This window comes from Cervus canadensis, chromosome 28 (assembly GCF_019320065.1).
Source record: "Cervus canadensis isolate Bull #8, Minnesota chromosome 28, ASM1932006v1, whole genome shotgun sequence".
Lineage (NCBI taxonomy): Eukaryota > Metazoa > Chordata > Mammalia > Artiodactyla > Cervidae > Cervus > Cervus canadensis.
This window is the reverse complement of record NC_057413.1, coordinates 41,884,754-41,909,254: the sequence shown is the minus strand read 5'-3', so window position 1 is coordinate 41,909,254 and position 24,501 is coordinate 41,884,754. Positions and strand designations below refer to the sequence as shown.

General features: G+C 40.6%; 1 protein-coding gene across 2 annotated transcripts in view; it reads left to right on the top strand.

Annotated features, from left to right (window-relative positions):
• Window positions 1-24,501, top strand: part of STK38 (serine/threonine kinase 38) — a 41,469-nt gene that overhangs the window by 13,583 nt on the left and 3,385 nt on the right. For both annotated transcript variants that reach the window (XM_043449777.1, XM_043449778.1), the window contains exons 3-12: window positions 3,683-3,734; window positions 4,636-4,758; window positions 6,432-6,515; window positions 10,099-10,222; window positions 12,719-12,873; window positions 16,180-16,282; window positions 17,390-17,451; window positions 22,905-23,022; window positions 24,007-24,130; window positions 24,337-24,432. In XM_043449777.1, coding sequence (XP_043305712.1) covers window positions 3,683-3,734; window positions 4,636-4,758; window positions 6,432-6,515; window positions 10,099-10,222; window positions 12,719-12,873; window positions 16,180-16,282; window positions 17,390-17,451; window positions 22,905-23,022; window positions 24,007-24,130; window positions 24,337-24,432 — 1,041 coding nt within the window. The remainder of the gene's footprint in view (window positions 1-3,682; window positions 3,735-4,635; window positions 4,759-6,431; window positions 6,516-10,098; window positions 10,223-12,718; window positions 12,874-16,179; window positions 16,283-17,389; window positions 17,452-22,904; window positions 23,023-24,006; window positions 24,131-24,336; window positions 24,433-24,501) is intronic.

Genomic DNA, 24,501 nt, shown 5'->3' with positions numbered 1-24,501 from the left:
GAGGTCCAGCCAGTCCATCCTAAAGGAAAGCAGTCCTGAATATTCATTGGAAGGACTGATGTTGAAGCTGAAACTCCAATATTTTGGCCACCTGATGCAAAGAACTGATTCATGAAAAGACCCTGACACTGGGAAAGATTGAGGGCAGGAGGAAAAGAGGACAACAGAGGATGAGATGGTTGGATGGCATCACTGACTCGATGGACATGAGTTTGAGTAAACTCCAGGAGTTAGTGATGGACAGGGAAGCCTGGCGTGCTACAGTCCATGAGGTCTTAAAGAGTTGGACACGACTGAGTGACTGAATTGAACTGACTAGATATCAGTCAGACTAATTTGTTGAGATTTTTAAAGATTTGTGTAATATTCATTTTTAGGGTAATTCTGGAGAATTCTAAGTTCTGATCATGGAGATACCCACTGTTTATTTCTATACCATTTTCCTTGGTTTTAAGTGATTCATCTGCAGAAATTGGAAATATTGTCCACTCAACTTGCTTGTATAGTGGACTAGCCTTTCCTCCCATCCCTGTTGCCTTTGAATCAAGCTGTATTGGAGGCGAGTCTAAATTAGGTGTAGTAAGGGGGCTAATTACAAGAAGTAGTCATGAATGTGTGTGTATGTTGACACTTCTTTTTTTTTTTTAATTTAGTAAATACATCTTGGGCTTTCCTGGTGGCTCAGAGTATAGAATCTGCCTACAATGACTCGAGTTCAATCCCTGGGTTGGGAAGATCCCTTGGAGAAGGAAATGGCAACCCACTCCTATATTCTTTCCTGGAAAACTTCATGGGCAGAGGCTCCTGGTGGACTACAGTCCATGGGGTCGCAAAGAGTTGGACACAACTAAGCGACTGACATACAACAGACGTCTTAAAAAAGTTGCTGTGTACAAAGCACTATTCTTGGTGGAGAAGGAGGATTCAGATGTGGTCCTTGTCTTCAAAAGAACTTACTGTCTCATGTGGGAAATGGTCTCACATGCTAATAAAGGGAGCTCAAGGAAGCCTTGCTGGATGGGGCTGGGTGTGGCCTCTATGTATGGAAGCGCCTCTCCCCCTCAGGGTCCTGGTTTGAAACTTGAGCTGAGCTGGAGTGACCTCACCAGAGGCTGCGGTGTTAAGCTACCTGGCCCTGCCACCAGAGACGTGCAGTGGAGGGAGCCCGCCTTTGTTCATCACTGTGGACACTTCTAAACACACGCGTAGAAAGACTAATAACAGTGACGCCCCATACAGTCAGCCCTTAGGTTCAGTGATTGTCAAGACTTTGCTAAATTTGTTTCATCTATTCCATTTTATTTTTTCTTGCTATTGTGTTTTAAAGCAAATTTGAAACATCTGTCTTCTGAGTCCTGTCTGCTTCAATATGCATCTCCAAAAGCCTGGCCATTTTCTTGTCATCACAGTGCCAACACGAGTCTGACAAGTCAGTAGCTCTGTGGTGTTGCTTCACAGAGGATGTGATTCACACGCCTTTTGTAAGATGTCACTGTGTTATGCCATTTTTGGTGTCTTCAAGATCTTTGACTTGGTCCCGGTGAATCATTACCATGGATCATTTTGCATGGTAGGTTTTTTCTGGAGTTTTTCTCTAATAAAAGAATCTGAGGGGAATTCCTTGGCAGTCCAGTTTTAGGACTCCGAGCTCTCACTGCCTGAGGGCCCAAAAGTTTGATCCCTGGTCGGGGACCTAAGATTTCGTATTTCACAAATTGCACGCAGTGGCCAGAAAAGAAAAGAATCTGGTTGTGTTCAAGATGCTGCTGCTGCTGAATACTTTACTCTCAGGCAGATTATCTACTGAGACCAGTTTAATTACACTTGCAGCGGCAGTGTAGAATACTTTCCAGTTTGAATTTAGATTTAAAATTCAGAGGGAGCCATCTCTATAACACACATTGTGTGATAGCATGTTAGACTGCTGTCACAGTCTGGTGTGATCATTCAGAGAACATATAGTCAGGAAGTATGATGGTGTTTGATACTCAGAGCCCAGAAGTAGCTGACCAGGGTTGAGTTCTTATAGTTCTTACCATGCGTTTACTCTTCTTACTGTTCCCAACTTCAACTATTTAACCAAAAAAATGGAATTAATTTTCACTCCTGAAGTTACCAGTGGTACAGCCTTCTCTCTCTAGTTTGTGTGCACACATAGACGCATATCCCCAGACAATTCTGGGAACTAGGAGAAGAGGAGTGGGCAGACTGGGAGTCATGGAAATGCTTTCTTCTTCCTTCAGAGTTGGAGTGGATCCTTTCACTTCCTGGGAGTTTGGACACAAATTCTTGTTTATCATCCGAGCCTGTGGATTTGTACTGTAATATGATTTCTAATAGTAAATAAATATAATTAAATAAAAATACTCATTTTCACTAAATACTGGTATTGCAGCAAATATTCACTGACTAAAATAAAACTCTTATTGTCCCAGGTTCCTCTCTGTGTGTTCCCTGTCGTGGTTAGTGGCACCATTATCCTCCCACACAAGAAATTCCAGGACTGTTCGCTTGACTCCTTCTGTCAGCTGGTCATCTTTGCAGTGACTCTGGTCACATATTGAGTTTCCAGCCCTAGTTCCATCTTTATTATCCATCTGACTCATGATTACTTTTCTTGTTCCAGAGTCCCTTCCTACTTCTGTTTCCTGTCTCCTTTCTCTTCTGCCTGTTGCTTTTCCTGATAGTCCATCAGCTCATTACTACAGGTTGCCATTCTCAAAGAGAAACCTCATCACACCATTCCGTTGTGCGTAAGTCTCTAGTAGCTCCTAATTGTGTACAGACTGAGTCAACCATCCTTGTGTGGCGTTTGAAGTGCAGGGTGCCTCAACTGGGCTAGACCACATGATGGTGCTTGTGTACCCTATGTGTCTGTTCTTCTCTGCCCTGCTCAGCTGGCCTGTTATCTGGGATGCTGACAGGGATAGAGGAGATTCTAGCCCCTGTGCTTTCATTTATTATGCAGAATAAATAACAGATGTGTGGAACTAGTTATAAGGAAATTTTACTTGTTTCTCTTAGTTTTATCAAATCAGTATAAGAGTATAGGTCAAAAATATTCTTGGATGCAGTTTCTAAGGTATAGCACTCCAAGGATTTAGAATCTCAAGTTTTTTGTTTTTGGGTTTTTTTTCCTTGGTGCTTTTTTGGTATTGTTTTGTTGTTGTTTGTTGTTTTGGCTGGTCCATGTGGCTTTTAAGTTTTATCAGTGCTGCTAATCACCTTTTTCCAACATTCCCCCCACCCCCCCCACCCCCCTTAAATCTTCAAATTCTGTGTTTACCTTTGTTATTACTGTGCTTGTGGCAGGGAGGAGGAGGAAGATGTGAAAATAAAGGAAGTAGATTTCAGTCTGGGGCAGGGAGAGAAACACCCTGATAGAAGAGGTTATCAGACACCAGCTGTTGGTGGTTTGTTAAGGAGGAACTACCACACACAGAGAGTGAGAACTTTACATTTCGAAATTAGGTTCTTTGTTGTATTAACATCTTAAACAATTTTTGTCAAAATGTAGAACTAACAAAGGATGAGAATCTTTTCACTTGCCTTAGTAACTGTAATTTGTTGTTTTAATGAAGCATTTTGAGTTTTACCTGTTTCTATCAGTAAAAAAAAAATTGTACATAGATTAACAGAAAGTTATCATTCAAATGTGAATTTCATATGTCTTTATTTTTAGACAAAAGAAGTTAGAAAAAGTGATGGAAGAAGAAGGCCTCAAGGATGAAGAGGTAATTAATATTGGAAGAATTTTCCTTGAAACCAAGCCTGACAGATCATGTCTTGTGTAGCAAGTTATTAGCATTGGTGCATGGAGGAAGGGTTTTGACTTGTAACAGGAAATTATGAGGGCGGGTGTGCTTCTGGATTTAGGTACTCATGCAGAGGGAGAAGTTGATTATTAAATATCAGGAAAGGATGGCTTCTAGGCTCTGTAGTAGTAAATTAATTAGCTTTAGAATTCCAAGAAAAGGAAGACATGAAATAAAATTTTAAAAAGCAAATTAGCATTTTTAATTCACTGAAAACGCTCCATAGAAGTGGAACAAATTTCTGAAATTTTTGTCAAGGTGAAATACCTCTCGAATCAGCCTTTTCCCCCCAATGCCCACAGATGTGGCAGAAAATATAATTAATAAGAAACTATGGAAAGAACTGAAATGGCTGTGGAGGTGTTCTCAAAAGGAGGAATGAATCATAGAACCCAGAAAAATGGTGAAAAAAACCCAAGACTTGTAAGAACAATAGGAAGTTAATGCATAGAGTGAACCATAATGTGTAAAAATTCCAGAGAGAAATTTAAAAACCATACTTGTATATAAGAAAAAAATAAAATAAAAACCATACTTGTATATAAAAAAAGTTAAAGGGAAATGTTGATTGTTTATCCTTCCACTTTAGGAACATTAGAGTAGTGGGCTGTGAAGCAGGTTCATCCTCTGTTCAGGGTGGTTATTGTGTCTGAGAACGGGGAGGCAGGGCTGACCTCCTTAGGGTCCTTCTGCGGTGCTTTCCTGTGTGAACAGATGGTGTTTAGTCTGGCGGGGCCCTGCTTTCTGGGTGGGCTAAACCACAAATAAGACTTGTTGCAGAGTCCCTTCCCACCTCTCTCCCTCTCTGTTTAAACATTAGAAACGACTCCGGAGATCAGCGCATGCTCGGAAGGAAACAGAGTTTCTTCGCTTGAAGAGAACAAGACTTGGACTGGAAGATTTTGAGTCCTTAAAAGTAATAGGCAGAGGAGCCTTTGGTGAGGTAAAAACACCACAGCTACTTATCAAATACAGGAATGCCACAGCACATCGAAGCTTCTAACGTAACGTGAGCTTGTGCTGGCTGATAGAACTGTAGCAGGGCGTGGGTGGGCCCTGTTTTGAGCCCCACGTCTAACCTGCTCTCTGTCCTCTTTTTCTTGCCCTCTCACTGTCCCAGGGATCTGGTTGTTCTTCTCTGTTTTGCTAGAGATGATGTTGATGCTTTAAATATTCATCTAGAGGGAGAGTTGATAGGTAGAAATAAATCAATATTTATTACTTAGTGAGTGCTTCTTTCCTAGAATCATGACTAATATTTTATACATGATGTGGTTAAACCTGAGGGGATAGATAATGTTCCAGTGTCACACATCCATTGGGCAATGGTACCAAAGCAGGGCCTAGGTCTTCCTGATCTCAAAGCTGTTGCTTTTCCCATTACACTGCCTTTCCAAGAGCAAACTTCCAGCATATTTCCACCCTTTATTTCTTCCTGCCAGATTGGTACAGCTCTGAAAAGAGGCCCTGGGAAACAATTTATAGAAATAAGTTAATGTGGGTGGTGGTAGAGAATGAAAGTATTTGCAGCTTTGTCCCAGCTGGTTGTTCAAGTGCGTCCTGCTTGATCACAAGAGCAGTCTGCTGGGAAGGGTTTGAATGAGCCTGTGCAAGATCCTCCCCATTTGTGGAAAACACCCGAAGTGGACGACCTACTGATGCAATAGTTTCACTATCATTGTAAATACAAAAGGAGCAGCACATTATAAAAAACCAGCACCTAGGGGAAATGTGAGTACATATTCAAAGGCACAGGTGAAAGATTAAATTGATCCCTCAGTGTTCAGAATCCCTGTTGGCCTCTTGAGAGAGGAAAAGGTACAGGACCACATCTAAAAGAGCTTTATGTTCACTGAGGGGGGGACATGGGGACGAGGAAAATAAGAATGTTTCAGAGAGAAGAAAGCATACTTGTCTTGGGGGAGGAGGAGGGGATGTGCAGGGACTTGCCGAGTAGTTGTGTTTGGGTTGCAGACCATTTCTTTTTTTTTTTTATTAGTTGGAGGCTAATTACTTCACAACATTTCAGTGGGTTTTGTCATACATTGATATGAATCAGCCATAGATGTATACGTATTCCCCATCCCGATCCCCCCTCCCACCTCCCAGACCATTTCTTTTCATCACAAATTATCTGTTCTCTTTCTCTCAAAAAAAAAAAAGGAAAGTAAAAAAGAGAAAGGAGAGCTGCAGAAAACTCTATTTCCCTAAGTATACATTTTAGTTCTTCCCCCACTTCCAGGCATTTTTTTCCTGTGCCTTAGCTTTTGCTATTGTTTTAGACATTGTCGTAAACATTTCCTTATATTTTTTTGAGCTGACTGGATGACATGTGTCATGGGTTTGATGAGTCCAAAGTGAGGATTTTGAATTAGCTTGATCTGTTCAACTTGGGAGCCAGAGCTGTTCAGAGGTGGAGATATCTGAGGATGTTTCGGCACTGACCTCACTGTGTATAATATATCCATTTTGAAACACTGAAAAGCATTTTCTTCTGCTTTGTTATTGCTTATATAAAAATTGCAGTACTTTTTCAGTTTAAATATGATTTCCTGTTACACATGAAACCATTAGTTTGGCATCATGAACTCTTGGCGTTTCTCTTACAATATTTAGGTGCGGCTTGTTCAGAAGAAAGATACGGGCCATGTGTATGCAATGAAAATACTTCGTAAAGCAGATATGCTTGAAAAAGAGCAGGTAAAGCACAATTGTAGCAGTGATTTTAGTCATCTTAATGAATTTTTGTCTTCTAAAACTGTTCTTATTGCTTAATTGAAGTGTATATTCCTCTTTTAGTTTTCTTTAGCCCTGTCATATAATATTACTTTGCTTTCTCGCACCCCCCCCCCCACCCTATAGAAGCAGTTATATATATTTTAGGTACAAATAATACCTAAGACATTATGTGCAGTCTTTTTAAAGTTGAAAATCTACTAGAGAAACGTCTGATATTTGTGTTTTGCAGTTGATCACAAGCTGTCCTTGTCATTAGGAGCTGTTTTTTGAGGTTGTACTTACTATAGTAGCATGTTCCTTACAGAATGTTGAGGAAAGTTGTGTATTATACCTTGGAACTGAGACTTAGGAATTAGACTTTGGAGTTTGATCTAAAATAGGTCTTAATATGCTTCATTCTGTAAATTCACGCAAACCCAGTTTGGGTCTTCTGAGTGGCTTGTCACTATGTGAGAGAGGCCATTCTTGTTTGGGAATGAATTTGAAAAAATATAATGAAGGTGGCACAGCAGTGCAGACTCTCATTTAATGATTAAGAATATTTTCTAAAACTTCAAATCTACTTTGCAAATAGATTTATAAGCTGCATTTAGTACTTTATGCAGAATAAGTAAGATTTTAAATATTAGTATATATTAAAAGTGAGAATGCAGATTTTCTATAAATCTGGTTTAATTAGCAAAACAGATTGCAGTGGGCGATGCCTGCAAATATCCTATAAAATACCAGTTATTACAGGAGGGCAGAGAGATGCCCCCTGGAAAGGAGAGCTCCAGATACAAAACCTCAGAGCCAGGATGGAGGCTGGCCCCATACCCAGTCCTTCCAGCCGCCTGAGAGGAGCTATAATCACTGAGGCTTTTCTGCCCTTCATCTAAGTGCTAGCTCAAAATTTTGGATTTTAATTTTCTCTTTAAAGCTTTCTCTTTAAAGCTTTAGACTCCCAGGAATTTTGGTCAGAAGTAGCATATACCCTGGCAGTAGATCTTCAGACATTATATGTTAACACCAACCTTATTCAAAATGCACACCAGCACTATTAATGTATCTAAAAATCAGTGCGATATGGGTATTGACACTGAAGGAGCTTCAGTTAATCTTGGAAAGGAGAATGTGAAGCTGTACTGATTAGTCCATAGTTTGTATGTCCATAGTTTGTATGTCACAAGTAAATTTTATTTTTACAAGATATATTTCCTGTAGTTTTAACCAAGACTCACAATATTTCTTTATCAAATGAATAGTAGAGTAAAATTGTAAAAAGAAGTACATGTCATAACTTCCGCTTATTAATCCTTCATAGAGGTAACAGGTGGTGACAGGATGATCCAAACATACTGTTTAAAGACATTCTCTCAAGTACTGTACCTTCTTCAAAATCAGGTTCTAAAGACTTCCTACGTGAAGATAAAGGAAGTATCTGTTCGAATTAGGATTTTAAATGAATTAACTTAAATCGTTAGCTCCTCTTGCTGATGGACTCAGCTCCCTAGGTTTGATCTCAGCATGGTCCAGTTAAAGTTTCCGGCCACAGGCTTGACCTGGGGCAGCTGTCCTGAGGAAGCAGGTAGCAGCTTTGTGGGGCAAATCCATCACTTCTGAGTGGGGCTGACAAAGTACAGATTCAGAGTCTGACTTCTTGTAGGTATAGGTGCCCTCTCCAGAGGAAAACTTCTTATTTGCTTTTACAAAACTGAGCAGGAATTACAGCTACCCATTTAGAGTTCCGGTTGTTATTCCTCACAAGATGGAAGTTTCTGCTACCTGGAAAATGAATTTTAGAGGATAAGAGACCAGTGTTTAGCTAGTCTCTTCCCATTTCTCTTCCTGTGCAAAAGGACAGCCTCTGGTTGTGATGCCCGTGTAGGGTTAGGATGGGCCCAAAGACCGGCTGTTCTCTGCTCTCCTAGTGCCCTGGCTCACAGCTGGCAGATAATCCCCACTCCCCTCAGTGTTTAAGGAGCAGGGGAAAGGGAATCCAGAGCCCACCCCTCCTGTAAAATCGCCTGACTCCTAGACCTTGAGTTCTTGACTTGCTGTCTCAGCCCCGGGAGAGAAGGGCGGGGTGTGGTCACTGTGCCTACAGCTTGCCCTGTGACAAACCGGGAATGTTGCAGTCACAGTCTGCCCTCTAAGGTGAGTGACAGGCAACAGTGGTCATGCCTGTCCTTTACTGTGTGTCCCTGCAGTAGGCAGAGGCCTTCACAGGAGCCAAGGGAAACAGGCGGGTGAAGTCAGCTCCGTGCAGTCTTTGTGTAGTAACTGACTGGGTCAGAGCCAGCAAGTGGCATGAGTGTTTCCTCAGATCTTTACTGGGCTTCATTCTAATTTTATAGCACCATTCCTTATCACCGTTACCTTCTTCCATTTTTCCCACCCTCATGCCATAAGTAGGGATGTAAAAATGTAAAATTTCTAAAACACTGAAGTTACTTAAAAATTTCCTTGAAAACAGTTTTAGTAGAAACTGAAAACTCAATAGGAGTTTTAGGCCCATAGGAGTGAGCATGGAAAGATGAGGCAGGTTAGGTGTAAGACAGGAGAGAAGGCTTTGGGGTCTGTGTCCAAATGGAATAGAGAGCGCCTGGCTTTGCTGAAGACATTCCATTAAGACAAGCACGCAGAACATCCTATCAAACAAAACAACAACCAGGGGCCGAGTTTGCCAGTAGAAGTGCCAGTTTGTGAACTTGGTATATCTTCACCTCCAAACATTGTAGGAGGTCCCGGGCTGGAGCGCATGTTAAAATAAAAACCTCTACTCAAGGATCAGCCTGAGTCTTAACAAATTTAGATCTGATTCAACCCAGTCTTGCAACTTAACAGCACTTATACAAGAAGAAAAGGGGTGGGACTTGGTGATATGCAGTGGTGTTTTGATTATTATTGTATATTTAAAGTAGATGAAGTCAACTTGATAGTAATATTTTAATAAAGAAATCCTCCCAAACCTTTGGCAACTTGGTCTCCCTAGCTAAATATTTCAGTAAAAATAGAAAACTGGCAGTGTCATAAATGAGTTGACAACTCTTCTTAGCTGTTCTCATGTTTCAGTTCAGTAAGAACTGAGCACCTCCTGTGTGCACAGCCGTGGCCGAGTACTGTGGCATCACAGTATCGGGGATTGTCAAGCAGGGCACCGTCTTGGCAGATGTCACTGAAGACCTGAGGCAGGATTTGCTTAGAGAGTCTCATCTTGGGGACTTACTTTTATTAAAAAAGAATTATTAGATCAAAAAGATATGCAAAAGAATGGTAATTTTAACTAATCAGAGGTTCACTTTATAGTACTATTAAAGTTTCCATTTGCATTAAAACCATTGAATTTTGCCACTTTCAAGTCTTTCATCACTCAAGTTTTCATTACCGAATACCTTCAAGTCAAATGTTGTCAAATTTTGAGTTCGTAGGTTTGCCTAAGCATAAGCTGTATGTTTTGCATCATCACAATTTAATACTCAACAGTATTTAAATTGTTTAAGCAAATATGCAGTCTGATGAAGCAGAGCAAGGCTTGTCATTAATCCAATGCGTGTACCTCCAGGTTGGCCACATTCGTGCGGAGCGCGACATTCTAGTGGAGGCAGACAGTTTGTGGGTTGTGAAAATGTTCTATAGTTTTCAGGATAAGCTAAACCTCTACCTAATCATGGAGTTCCTGCCTGGAGGTAATTACTTGACGATGAAAGGTCATTTTTCCTTTTTGTTTTGTGGTTTCTCTCTTACATGGATTAACCCTCCTTTCTACTTTTAACCGTGCTCACAAAGTTGCTTTCTGTATCTTTTTAGGTCTGTAAAGGAGGTCAGTAATCTGTCTGTGCTGGGTGCCTTTTTACAGCTTTAGGGCCATAAAAATAACCTTCTCATTCATTCTCATGATTTCAGATGGATATTTCTTTTCTTTTTAAATATATAGAAATATACTAGGAGCTTTGCCTGTCTTTCTGTCCCTGGGAATAAGTCTGTTTACCTAAGTGACAAGATTGATTGAAGCTATTACATTCCTTGCTTCAACTTTTTTTTCCCCCCTGTAAATTATAAAGAGTGAATTTCTCATTACATATATTAGTAGTCACAATCTGTTTCTTATTTCTGAAATTTCACGTTTTTGGTAACTTGACTTGTACATCTTGTAAGACAGCTCCAAAGTAAACCCAGAATAGAACATGCATCTGTTCTGGGGAACACAGTCTGTTTCCCAGTGAGCAGATAAACTGTGAGCACACTGGTAGGGAAAAAAAGAAAGCTTTCTCTTTTTATGCTTTTATACCAAAGCTAGTATAATTGTGGCATAATATTTGATCTGGTGACAACTTTTAGTTATATCTAGGGTCATCAGTACTTTTTATTAACAGTTGATGAAGATTTTAGAAAAGAATCTATATGACAGAATGAGGAGAAACTTTTTAACATTTAGGTGTCAGTTAAATAGGAGTGAGAACCAGCTCAGGAACCAGCCAGCCCCCTGACGTGCATCTCCGCAAGCCTTACCTGCACTGTCTTCCGTAGCTTCCTGTGTCCCCTGGACCCTGCCCTTTGCACTCGGTGGGGTTGGCCTGCACAGCCCAGACCCTCTGGCCTGAGCGCTCTGATCATCTGGGCGCGCTTGTACAGGTGAGGCCACTGGCTGCTCTCCTGGGCCACTGTGCTACGGCCACACAGGTACCTCAGAGCCGGCCCCACTGATGTGCCTCCAGATTGAATCTTTGGCGGCCAGGAGTGATTAGGAAATCATGTTTTTCAAGTTTTGGGGCAAAAAAGGGAGCATCTTAATAAGTGGCTTAATTTTTGCCCAAGGGTAAAATACCCACTTTTCTCCTTCCCTCAAAGTTAGAAATAAGCAGCATGACATGCTATTAAAATCCGAGGTTTCTGTCTCTTTTCCGTTTTCTAACATAGATTGCTTTCTATGCGATGTGAACTGAATCTTTCCTGTTTCTTTTACCTTTAAACTGTATTCATATTTGCTTTGCTTTCATCTGACTGTTGAATTGGATCAGAATCTTTTTTTTCACCATTGTATGTTGATGGTACAGTTTAAGAGCAGAAATACTTAAATTTTGACTTTGCAGAAAACTAAGGAAGTTACTGCTTAACTGCTAAAATACTGACATTGTGTTGTAAAAGTTTGGTATACATTTAAGTACCCACAATAAGCACTGGAGAAAAAACCCCACTGATCTTGGGAGGTGTTCACTATGCACGTTTGGGAGGCAATTATTACACATCCTAGTCTGTAGCATTTTCTTTTCATATTTATAACAGCTTTTGTTGACTAACACTTTGCTTCCTAAATCCTACCTTTTTATATATGTTCTAGTGTTCTGTGAATAGACATTGGAAAGCTTGTTTTCAGCCTCCCCAGATGTTTACGTTTTTGTTTGGGCTTCCCTGATAGCTCAGTTGGTAAAGAATCTGCCTGCATGGCAGGAGACCTCTGTTATATTCCGGGGTCGGGAAGATCTGCTGGAGAAGGGATAGGCTACCCACTCCAATATTTTTGGGCTTCCCTTGTAAAGAATCCACCTGCAATGCAGGAGACCTGGGTTCAACCCCTGGGTTGGGAAGATCCCCTGGAGAAGGGAAAGGCTACCCACTCCAGTTTTCTGGCCTAGGGAATTCAATGGATTGTATAGTCCATGGGATCGCAAAGAGTTGGACACGACTGAGTGACTTTCACTTCACTCAGCCTCTCTAATAATGGCAGTACAGCCATTGTTAGAATGTGGAAATGCCTTAGAGAAGTTTGCAGGTATTTGTGCCAAGTGAAAAGTAAAGTAGCTCTTTCCCCAGTCCAAAAAATTGTCTTAAGCAAATTTATTGATTGATTGGTTTATTATTTTAGTATGAGAGACATTTCCTTTCTCTCTCCAAAGTTAAGTGGAAATCACCGCTCAGGGGTCAGCATCAGTTAGCTTAGTGAAAGTGTTTTGCCATCCGTGGCTGTGAATTTTATCTCTTAAATGTTAGAAACTGCTTACCATTTCTGCTCATGTCGGGCATTTCCGCCCATAGTAGGTCATCTCTGGGATATAGCAGAGACCTATTTAGCACCGCCTTATGGTGGCAGGTAGGGAGGACATATCTGAAAACTGGCTGTTACTCATATTGTTTTGTGTGTTTGTGTGTGTGCGTGTATGTACTTTGTATCTTTTTGTTTCCAGGGGACATGATGACCCTGTTGATGAAAAAAGACACGCTGACAGAAGAGGAGACTCAGTTTTATATAGCAGAAACAGTGTTAGCCATAGACTCTATTCACCAACTTGGATTCATCCACAGAGACATCAAACCAGACAACCTTCTCCTGGACAGCAAGGTACTGTGAGGAGTGCAGGCCGACCAGTGTGTCCTTACTGTCTGAGCAACCTCTGCCTTAACACCTGCATGACCTGTAATCACAGTCGGGGAGCTGTGAGCTCCCTAGGGTATTTTCTTCTTCTTTTTTTTTTTTAAAGGTAAGAAAGGCTTATGAATTCCATAATTTGATTAAATTTTCCTCTTAAAGAACATTTTGAAAAATTATTAAGCATAAAATTGATTTAAGTTATTTTGTAATGAAGCCAAAGATAGTCATCTTCTCAGATGATTAACTACACTAACGCATCCCCTGTTGAGAACCCCTCTGTTGAGGATCCCAGCCCAGAACTAGGAAGTACGGTGACAGCAAGAGTAATCTGTACAAAGCTCAGCTTCCAAACCCTGTGCCCTGGGCTTAAAGCAGAGCCCTGCTCAGCCTCTCTGATGGCCTCTTTGTAGTTATCTTTACATATGCTCGTGAACTGAGTTGCCTGATTCTTAAACTCGCGACAAATCAGAGGAGAATCCCTGTGCTGCTGTGTTGTTGATGCTGCTTGACAAGTTCCTCCACCGTCTGGACCTCACTCATCTGTGAAGTGAATATATTGATTGGGAGATGCTCCAAAGTCCCTTCCAGCTTTAAAATTCTAGATTGTTGTGTTCTGGTACATAGAATTGTTGTCTAGGTTGAATTCTTCTTTTAAGTAGGAAAGTAAATTTAATTCATAGGGTATTTTCCTTTCTTACTGTCTTTTGATAACAGTCTTTGGAAAAAATCTGAAGTTTTAGTCTACTTTCTTTGAAAACCTTAATCTTTCTGTTTCGAGAGAGTAGGAGATTTGTCCAGTAATTTTTTCTGGTTAATAGTTTTTTTCTTCATTATAAGAATAACATACATACATAATGGAAAATTTGAATAATACAGAGAGCTATAAAGAAGAAAAATGTAATGTCATTGTTCAAATTATTATTATTATTTTTTATTTAAATAAATAAAGTATTTTTGGCCGTGCTGGCTGTTCGTTCCTGTGCTTGGGCTTTCTCTAGTTGTGGCAAGTGGAGTCTGTTCCCCACTTGGGATGTGTGGGCTCCTCATTGTGGAAGCTTCTCTTCTTGCGGAGCACAGGCTCTCTGCGGATGGACTTCAGCAGTTGCAGCACGCAGGCCTGGTAGTTGTGGCACACAGGCTTAGTTGCCCCGTGACATGTGGAATCTTCCCCGACCAGGGATTGAACTCGTGTCCCCTACATTGGTAGGCAGACTCTTAACCAGTGGACCACCAGGGGAGTCCCAGTAACAGCTGTTTTAGTATAATAGCTTCAGTAGCTTTCTCTTTGTGTCAATTTATGTACAGTTAGCATCCTCAAAGTAAATAGCTTGATATTCTGCTTTTAAAATGGTAACGTGTATGAGATTATTTTTCTGTCCTTAAGTTCATGTATCTTTTAATAAAGTAGTAGCTCTACTTTGTGTTGTCCTGGGTTCAGATGCCTTGGTCCTGCACCCAGTGCCTTAGTGCTGGCCTCATTGTAGGCTAAGTCTGTGTTCAAGGCCAGCAAACATACTGAAGGCCAAGAGCTGGGGACTCAGTCTAGCTGAGGAGGACTGGGGACACCTGTTTGGTGCAGACATGCTGTCTACAATATGCCAGCCCAGACTTGTAGAGGAGGGCTCATTTATGTGTTTAGCCGTATTGGTTGTAAAACTGAAAATGTAGACATTTTGAGTTCTTGCTGTATAAATGAGAAGAGCTACAGAGTTCTCTGAAAATCTAGGTTTGAACAGCATTTGCTCCAGACACTGTTTTTTAAGACTGTTCTGGAGTTGTCTAGGTAAAACATGTAGTTAAAACTGTGAAACACTTCCCTGGCTTGTGGAACAGGTTATTTGCAAATCTGAAAGGGAAATAGCAGGTTAGTAGGCTCAAAGCCATCTTTGGTAGTTTACCTTTTATGCTTAAGCCTGCATGTGTGTATGCACACAGAGCCAAACCTAATGAGATTAAAAAAAAAAACAACAGCACAGAAAGCTGCTCTTAAGCACAGCTTCTGTAGCCTTGTACCCTGGGATGTTTATATGTTAGGGACCAAAGACCACAGATGGGGAGGTCACTAGGGCTCAGTCCTTGGCCACATCACTTCTGACTGTGTGACCTTGAGCACTATAGAGTTGCTCCCAGCAGCAAGAGTTGCTCCCCTAGTTTTGGTTTTACCTCCTTATCTACCTAAAATTTTGGTAGGTGAACATTTGGTCCTGACTATGGCCATTTGGTTCGTGACAAAAGTTCCTTGAAATTTGGTTCAATCCAAAACATCCATTTTAGACAGAACTAAATACCAAGGACCTTTTGGTGTGGATCAAATGTCCTGCAATGGAAAATTTCACCACCCCTAGAACACCCTCTTCTACCTTAGAGAATCAGGGAAGGAGCCTTACAAGCCTTAATTCTCACCATTTGTGCCAGGAAGATACCATGATTCTCATTTTCCAGATAAGATCAGGGGTTGGAGAGGGGTTAAATAATCCTGGTCTGGAGAGAAAGAGCTTTGACTTCTGGCTTCTTGCTGCCATTTCACCAGCAAGTCGTTTAATGACTCTGAGTCTATGAAAGGTGGCTTAAGAATTACAAATGAGAAAACACATTTAAAGGCATGGTGCCTGGCTCATAGGAGGTGTGAGTTTTCTTTGAAGAGAATGGTGAAGTCAGAGACTTGTGATTGGAATACAGTATGGCAACACTTATCAAGAACTGTACAATGAAGTTGATTCTCTTTGTCTTTGGAATAGTTTACTCCTTGGAATTTATCCCAGTGAAATAATTCAAGTGGAGAAAAAGCTATGTGAATAAAGACTTGCTCAAACAGCCTTTTGTAAAGTCTCTTTTGTAAAGACCATCCTCTGTATCATGCCTGACTAGGGTTGGGAACACGGGCCCTCTCTGGCACGGGGATGCTTATTGTAATCCACATGACTTGAGATTGGATTAAATAGCATTGGGGGGATAGGTAGACAATGATGTACCGAGTCATTTGAATATTATATAGACGTTAAAAAAATCTTTGAAGAAACACAGAATATTGATTGAGGTAGTTTAAGAGGTAAAATTAGATGCTGTGGATACACCCAAAACATATAATATTTGTATAATAGGATTTGGAGTGATCTTTAATTTGTTTGCTGGTATATATTTCTCCTCATAATAAAAGCAGCAGCAGTATCCTTTGGTTGTGGAGCCATAATGGGTAATGCACAGAGCTGGAGAGGATAATGTTCTCTTCCACATCGTGAATGCTCATCTGTTCTTGCCCTTGTTTCCTCTCCATAGGGCCACGTGAAGCTTTCTGACTTTGGCCTTTGCACAGGACTGAAAAAAGCACACAGGACAGAATTTTATAGGAATCTGAACCACAGCCTCCCCAGTGATTTCAGTAAGTGTTAACAGTGATGGTAGCCTTTTTATCCCTGGAAGAGCTATTCCCCCTGGTAACCAGAATATGCAGCATGGAATAGGAGATTATCACAGTTCAAGTCTTTCGAGAATAAAAATACCTTCCCAGGTTTGCCTGTGATTTGTACTATGTGGTGAGAGAAGATGAAGGCCACCAAATGTTTTAAGGCAGATGTCCCAACAAGCATTCTTTGGAGCTCTCCTGAGAAAGTTACAAGGGATGAACAAGGAGCAGGCAAACAAAAGTAGTAGAGGAAAAAATCCTGGGAACAACTCCAGGATAGATTTTTTTTTTTTTTTTTTCCAGGTTAGATTTAACATTGGTGCTGTCATGGCAGAAAGAAGCTTGCGAGTTACTTTCACTCTGTCAGACTGTTGAAAAGTGAAAGTGAGAGGGTTAGTCGCTCAGTCGTGTCCAACTCTCTGTGACCCCATGGACTGTAGCCTACCAGGCTCCTCTGTTCATGGACTTCTCCAGACAAGAATACTGGAGTAGGTTGCCATTCCTTTCTTCAGGGGATCTTCCCAATCCAGAGATCGAACCCAGGTCTCCTGCATTGCAGGCAGATTCTTTACCATCTGAGCCACCAGGGAAGCCCCAAACCATTGAAACTATGTAGTAAAATTACATTTCATCCTTGGGAAGCTATGTCTATAGTATATAATATATACTATACAGAAGTCTCTGATTATGTAGAGTTACTACTCTTGGGGGAAATTTGATAGTAATTTGAAAAGTTGTGCGTGTTTTAGGTCCACTTTGGGACCTTCGCCTCTCTCTGATGAGATTGGATTCCCTGTGATTCTGATTCAATTCCCTGTAATTCTGTTTCAGGCCTGTCCTCCTCTCTGGTCATATTATCTCCAGGGAAGTGCGGCTTACAACTCTCTGTGTGATACTTTGAATTAATGCTTTAGCGCCTCTGACTGGGGCTTACGGATTTGGTGGAAAATGTATCACGTAGAGTTCTTGGTGTGTGGGGAGAAAACCGAGACTTGAAGGTGTCCTGTGGCTTGAACCAGAGCCTAAAAAAGTAGTAAACATTCCTGAACTTTGCTTATTAGAACTTCTTTTCTCTGCTTTTAGCTTTTCAGAACATGAATTCCAAAAGGAAAGCAGAAACCTGGAAAAGAAATAGACGTCAGCTAGTAAGTAATACCTGTGGCTTCTTAAATGCTACAAACCAACTATGAATCAGTTTAGAAATATGCACATAAATTTGCATTTGATAAATGTTTGCAGCTTACCTATTCCTTGTTTTAAATTACCTTAAGAGAAGCCTGTCATATTGGTAGCACCAAAAGTGGTATTTTGAAGGATCGCAGGTATAAAATGAGGTGGTTTTGGTTGTGACATTTTCAGTGGATGACCTCATTCTGACCTTTTACATTGGTGACAACTGCTTTCCTTCCTCTTCTACGTTTTCCCTCTATTTATGGTGGTAAAGGGTTATATTGGAGGTGGAGTTCTCTCAAACTGAAACTACGTACAAATACCTACCCAGAACTTCAAGGCTGTGGTTCTCAAACTTGTGATTGACTTAGTCAATTCACCTGCCCCACCCTTTCCTATGTTATGGCAGAAAAAAGAACTTGGTGATTAAAAATTGGAGAGAAATTTAAGGGAAATGCTTGCTTTAATAATTCATGTATATACACATAAAATTATGCCCCATAAGCTTAAAAATAAGTAACATTATTGCATTTACCTCAGTAGCATGGTGGAACTTATTTAAATAGTGCAAATTTACCAGTGAAATGTTCTGTCTAGGCAAACTTCTATTCTGATTCATTGGTTCATAAATTGCAATGCACATATCCCAGTGTCTAGTTATCGGGAAATTATTGACCAGATGTAATAGGAATGTATATCCCTACATTCTAGGCTTTGCAAGAAACCCAATAGCAAATTGAAAATAGTAAAGCTAAACTGGCAGTGGGTCATTAGAAAGCAAGAATGGCAAGGATGGAAAACTATGACTAACTTGGAATGATGATCATGTGTGTGTATTTCTAGAAATGGTGGTATTTCTGCTTGTTGGTGTATACAGTTGTAACTTGGCAGGTTGGCCAAATACTGTGTTTTGGCCAGAGTCCTTAGTAAAATACTGAATTAGGGCTCTCTATGGTATTTCTAATAATTCATTTAATAGGTTGCTAGTAAGTACCTGTTAGCCATATGTGAAAGTTGGAAGCCTTAGGATTAAGAAAGAATCAAAGAAAGGCTTGCATTTTTTTGATTCATTTGAGGCCCATTCAAGACCATGTTTTGAATATTATGATTTTTATGTTAAACCTGGGCCCTGGGAAAGGCATTAACCTAAACCAAACACTTTTGGAAATGTAATAAATGAAATTAATCTTTGATATCTTTTCTAACATTAATTTCAGGATACTAAAGTTTGGTATGCCTAATCACATCATAGCCTTCTTAGGAACTCTGATACTCTTTAAATGTTTAAATTTTTTAGGTGGTTGAACACCATTTACATAGGTTGTGAAGGATTAGGGAACATTGGGAACAAATCTTCTCAGATGCTTCTGTTGTCTGTCACAGAGCGGTAGATCTTAGCCTTGGCTGCTCACCAGAATCACCTGGGAAACTTCAGAACATACTGATGTCTGGGTCCCACCCCAGGAGATTGTGATGCAGCTGGTTTGGGGTATATAGTCTGGGTACCTGGTTTTTTAAAGGGGCTCTGGGTGATTCTGCTGTGCAGTCAAAGTTGAGACCGTCTACCTAAGAAACTGTTTCTTAGACAGTAGCTCCTGCAGTCCTGGGAGACTGATACTTATCTGTGTTTTGGAAGGTAACAAAAGGTAAGGAATCTTCTATGATTAAAAAAAAATTTTTTTTAAGCAAACTAAGATTTAATCTTTGGCCACTTTTATTTTGGGGGTAATTAATCTTAAATACCTTAAATTATCCTCATACTCTGAGAAGCTTTATGCCCTTTGACATACACCAGGAGAGTCATGTCAGACTTACTAGGAATGCCTTATAGGTTTATAAGGAAGGAGATTCCACAAGTTCTACATTTGGAGTTAAATGTCCTTTAATAGTTACTATTCTTTAATTTGAATAAACTTAGGTTCTCATGCTCTGGTTAAGGTTCTTGCCTTTTTATCTACAGTGGAAGTGGTCATCCTCATATTACCTCCTTTGATAACTTGAAAATAAAGCTACCTTTAGTCTTCACAAGGTCATTTAACCCTGTGCTTCTGACCTTTCGTAAGTGATCCCATTCTGCTAGTAGAAGGTTAATATAAGTTAATGCTTAGTATAAATTTATTGCTCTAGGGTAAGCCTAACATATGTAATTGTTCACCCAGCCTGTTGCTCTTCAGTCTGTTGGAAATCACAGGAAACAAGTGGAGGCTGCACCTTCATTTCTGGCCGCTGAAATTCCACTCTGATGTTTGTAGTGCCAGCACGGTCCTGGGCGACTGTTAGGCCAGTAACCGGTTAGCACATGGGTGTGAGTGAAAGTCGCTCAGTCGTGTCCAACTCTTTGCGATCCCATGGACCATATAGTCCATGGAATTCTCCAGGCCAGATTACTGGAGTGGGTAGCCTTTCCCTTCTCCAGGGGCTCTTCCCAACCCAGGGATCAAACCCAGGTCTCCCATATTGCAGGCTTATTCTTTACCAACTGAGCCACAAGATATGAGTCAACCTTAATTTATTTATTAAACAGAGGTAAAAGTTGAAGTACATCTATGCGTCTAACCTTTGTCAATTAATTTTTTTAAGTGTAAAATTTACAGAAGTGATTAAGAAAGAAATTAAATTGCTATTTGCCCTAAAATCCTAAATGAAATAGTAAGTTGGAACACATCTGAAATTACTCTTAACAATGAACAAAACTTTTTAGAGCACAGCTGCAGTTGACACTGTAAACGCCACTCAGACAGCAAGGGAAGGGCACAGATTTGAGGTGTTAAGAGCTTGAGGTTGGAGGACACGTCAGCATGGAAAACAGAGGTTGGAAAGGGGGCGGTCCCTGATTGCCTGTACTTAGCAGGTGGGGCAGCAAGCGTGGGCTCCCGAGGAGGGGCTCTGGCTGCCAGGTGAGACTGTTACATCAGTTTGGAACCTGCTGTTGCCTGCATCCTGGAACTCCAGGATTTTTTTTACACCTTAGTATCTTGAAGTTATTTTTTTTGTAGCAAGAGATCTCAGTTTTATAATGGAAATCTTCAGACAAATAGGATTTACTTAACATCCAGCTTTGCTGGAATATATTTAGTCTAAGTTGAAGGGTTTCTATAGTTTCTTAACTTTTATAATTAGAATTAAAATATTAATGCTTCTTGGGGAAAGCCCAATCCATATTTCTAACTTGAAAGATTAAAAAAAGAAGTGGCATTTATGTTATTTAACATGGATATTTGAAAGAAAACAATGTACAGTTATTCATATGGAAAAAATGAATTCCTACCTTACAATATACACAAAAAAATTATAGATGGACAATAAGACTTTACAAATTTTAGAAGAAAACACAGGGCAATATGTGTATGACTTCAGTAAGGAAAAGTTTCTTAAGTAACATCCTGAGAAATATGTTCATGTGCGTACCTACCCTTAGTCAGATGCCCTGGAGAAACTCTTGCACCTCTGAACCAGGAGACATGTATAAGAATGTTTATTGCATTTTCATGATAGCAAAAAACTGGAAATAACCCAGTGTCCATCAGTAGGAAAATGGTTACATTCTGGAATAGAATATTGTTTATAGCAGTGAAAATAATTGAACGACAGCCACATGTGACATTATGGATCAAATTTAAAAATAAACTAGAGGAAAAATCAAGTAGCAAGAAGAAGATTGCATGTAGGATGATACCATTTTTACAAAGCTCAAAACTAAGATCTCATTTTGAGAGACTCGTGGCAAAATTACTTTTTAAAATCAGAGGAATGGAATTCTGTGTCAGTTCAGTGGTTAGGATTCTGAGCTTTCACTGCCAGGCTCAGAGTTTAATCCCTGGTCGGGGAACTAAGATTCCACAAACTGTGAGGCCAAAAAAGGTGGTTGTTGTTTTTTTTGTTTTTTTTTTTAAGTTAAAAAGAATTCCAATGAATCAATGATAAAAGGTGATGCAACTAGAAAAAAAGCTAATAGTCAAAGGATCTAAACAATAGTTCACCAAAAAAAAAGAAAACTGAATGTCTGATTAACAGATGAATATGCACTCAGCCTTACTAGAGATCTTGCAAATGAAAACAGCAAGATCCTATTTCATATTCATCAGATTGGTAAAAATTGAAGAGTCTGGCAAAGCCAAGTGTTGGTGAAAGTGGATCACCAAGAGCTGTCCCCACTGGGCATGTTTAAAGAGGACAACTTGTCCACCTTGGAGGACAACTGAAAGATATCTCATTGAGTTGAAGATGCTCATAATGGAAGACCCAGCAGTACTCCCAGTGCTCAGGAGGTGTTACAAGAATGTTTATTCAGGTATTTATACTTGTTAGAGTGAAACACTGGAAGCAGCATAAATGTCCATTTACAGAAGAATGGATAAAAAACATTGTGACTCTTGTATAATGTCACAGCAGTGTACAGCAGTGAAATGGGTGAAATAAGAGCTACATGAATAAATCTCAGAGTCATAATGTGGAATAAAAAAAGCAAGTTGTAGTATTGTAGAATAATACAGCACAGTATGAAACCCTTTATTAAGAGTTGAAATATACAAGGAGTAATATGTCATTTATGCGAATTTCTATAGATTCATAACACAGCAACTTCACGTTGTTATGACTTCAGTGAAGAGGGAAGGAGTCTCAGTTCAATCGTTTACATAGTTTCTTTTAAAAAGACAAATGACCTGAGAGAAACATATCACAGGTTATTAACCTTTCTTTAATATAGGTAATGGGTACATGGATGTTGTATTGTCTGTGGTTTTTTTTCTACACGTTTGCAGTGTTTCGTAATGTTTTTTAAAACCCCACACAGCTGTGGCTTTTAACTTTACAAGTTGTATAACTTGACAGCACTTAGATCTGAGCTTTCCCCACTGGTAAGCCCTCAAACGCTGAGCACAGGAAGGCTGTGATTGCGCTTCACCTGGTAGTGCAGTCCTGGTGTGAGAGTAGATTGCTTGAATTTAGAAAATGACCACCTAAGAACTATTACATACATGTTTCAGTTTGGTAAGTAGACATTTGTAAACCTTTGACCAATAGTTTATAACTTTACCTTTAATTTTCAAACAGGGGTCTACCACCTGACTAGTTCTGAGGCCTTAGGCAACGTCGTTTTGGGCGTCAGAGTTTTATCTTCAGAGTCCTCTTTGCTGAGTTTTGTCATAGGCTCATAAGCAAAAAGTATCAGAGCCTGGCACACACTGGGTCCTCAGTCTGTTTCGGTACTGTTATACCTGACAGATGCCTTTGACCTCTGCCTTTAGTGAATGGCCTCTCACTTCACTGACAAGGCTTTATTTCCATTTTGGAAGGGCTGTTACTTAGTCCTGCTTATTTAGTCTGTGGGTAGCTCTAGGTGGTCTCAAAGCCTCTGGTCTCTAGGACAGAACTCTGGGCGTCCGCCTTCCTGCCAGGCCTCTCTGACATGTGGTGCGTGTTTCAGGCCTTCTCCACAGTAGGCACTCCTGACTACATTGCTCCTGAGGTGTTCATGCAGACCGGGTACAACAAGCTCTGTGATTGGTGGTCGCTGGGGGTGATCATGTATGAAATGCTCATTGGTAAGTCGCGCGCTTTCAGGGAACTTTTTCTGTGGGGTCAGGAAAGAGCCCTGCGCTGATAAGACTGTTTCAGTTGGGGTACTAAGTGAGCACTTCTCCCCCCTTGTCTTCCACTGAGAAGTTTCCTAGGTAGAAAACTCTGGGTCATCAAATGAATCCCACTGTATTCGGGCTCATGGGCACCCTGTCATGGCTTTGCTGATCATTTATCGTGGTTTTCTTTGACTTTTCCATCCTCTCCATCTGGCAGCTCTTTCATTCACTGACATTTATTAAACACCCACTGCACTCAGAGAGCCTTCACTGCGCAGTGTTAGAAGCTCTCTTACTTGCTGTCCCCCTTCTCTCTCAAAGCCTTCAAAGCATGGACCCCTCTGACCTCTCTCCCTCTTGCTTGGTGTATGTGTATTTAGGGGACGTGTCCGTGGGGCTGCCATATGCCTGGGCCCTAGGAGAGCCCTGTCAGTGGTGGCCTAGAGCGAGTCCGTGTGAATGATGGTGTGGCAGCGTCTGGCTGTTGTCTTCGGAACATGGGATGGTTGCCTGTGGAGGGGGATGTGATCTGTGTGGGGGGCAGGTGGAGTAACACGCTGTGACTGCCCTCTCCCCTGCAGTTCTCAGGGGTGGGGTCAGTTTTCCCAAATAAGGATGTTCCTAGAAGGGGTCGTTTCTTAGTGTCACATCCTTTCTTTTCCCTCTTGGGGCACAGGGAGCCCTGTGTCTACAGCTCGGCTTCTGTCCTCCTTCCTCTTGAGCCTAGCTGGCTCCCTCATGGTATCAGAAGCACAACTTCACTTTGGATTTGGGGGGAAATGAACAATTGGTTTAGTTGTTTTCTGGGATGAGTGGGAATCCTGTCCATGTCACGTAGGAAAGGACACGTAGGATCATTAAAATTCTATTAGAATCAAATTAAGTGGAATAATCTCACTCAGATTCAGAGTTCTGGGATGTGAAAGCTCCGAAGTTCCCTTTTCATTACAGGCTACCCACCTTTCTGTTCTGAGACCCCTCAAGAGACATATAAGAAGGTGATGAACTGGAAAGAAACTTTGACTTTTCCTCCAGAAGTTCCTATTTCTGAGAAAGCCAAGGATCTCATTTTGAGGTATCAGAGAACATTTCCCCTGTCCCCCACCTAGGCCTTTTGAGATGAATGAATCCATTTTTTTTTTTTTTTTAGAAATTTCATCATTTCCTAGGTCTGCCTGCCCTCTGCTTCCTCCCATTTCTTTTTTTAAAAAAGGGGGAGGTTATTCCTTTCTTTTTCTGAGGAGACTACTTGAGGTGTGCTGAAAGGCCTCTCTTTTCCAGATTCTGCTGTGAATGGGAACATAGAATTGGAGCCCCTGGAGTTGAGGAAATCAAAAATAATTCTTTTTTTGAAGGTGTTGACTGGGAACATATCAGGTATATCCATATAAAAGCTTTCAGGATAATTTGAGTCTATAGTTTGCTTAATACTAATTTAGAAGCCAT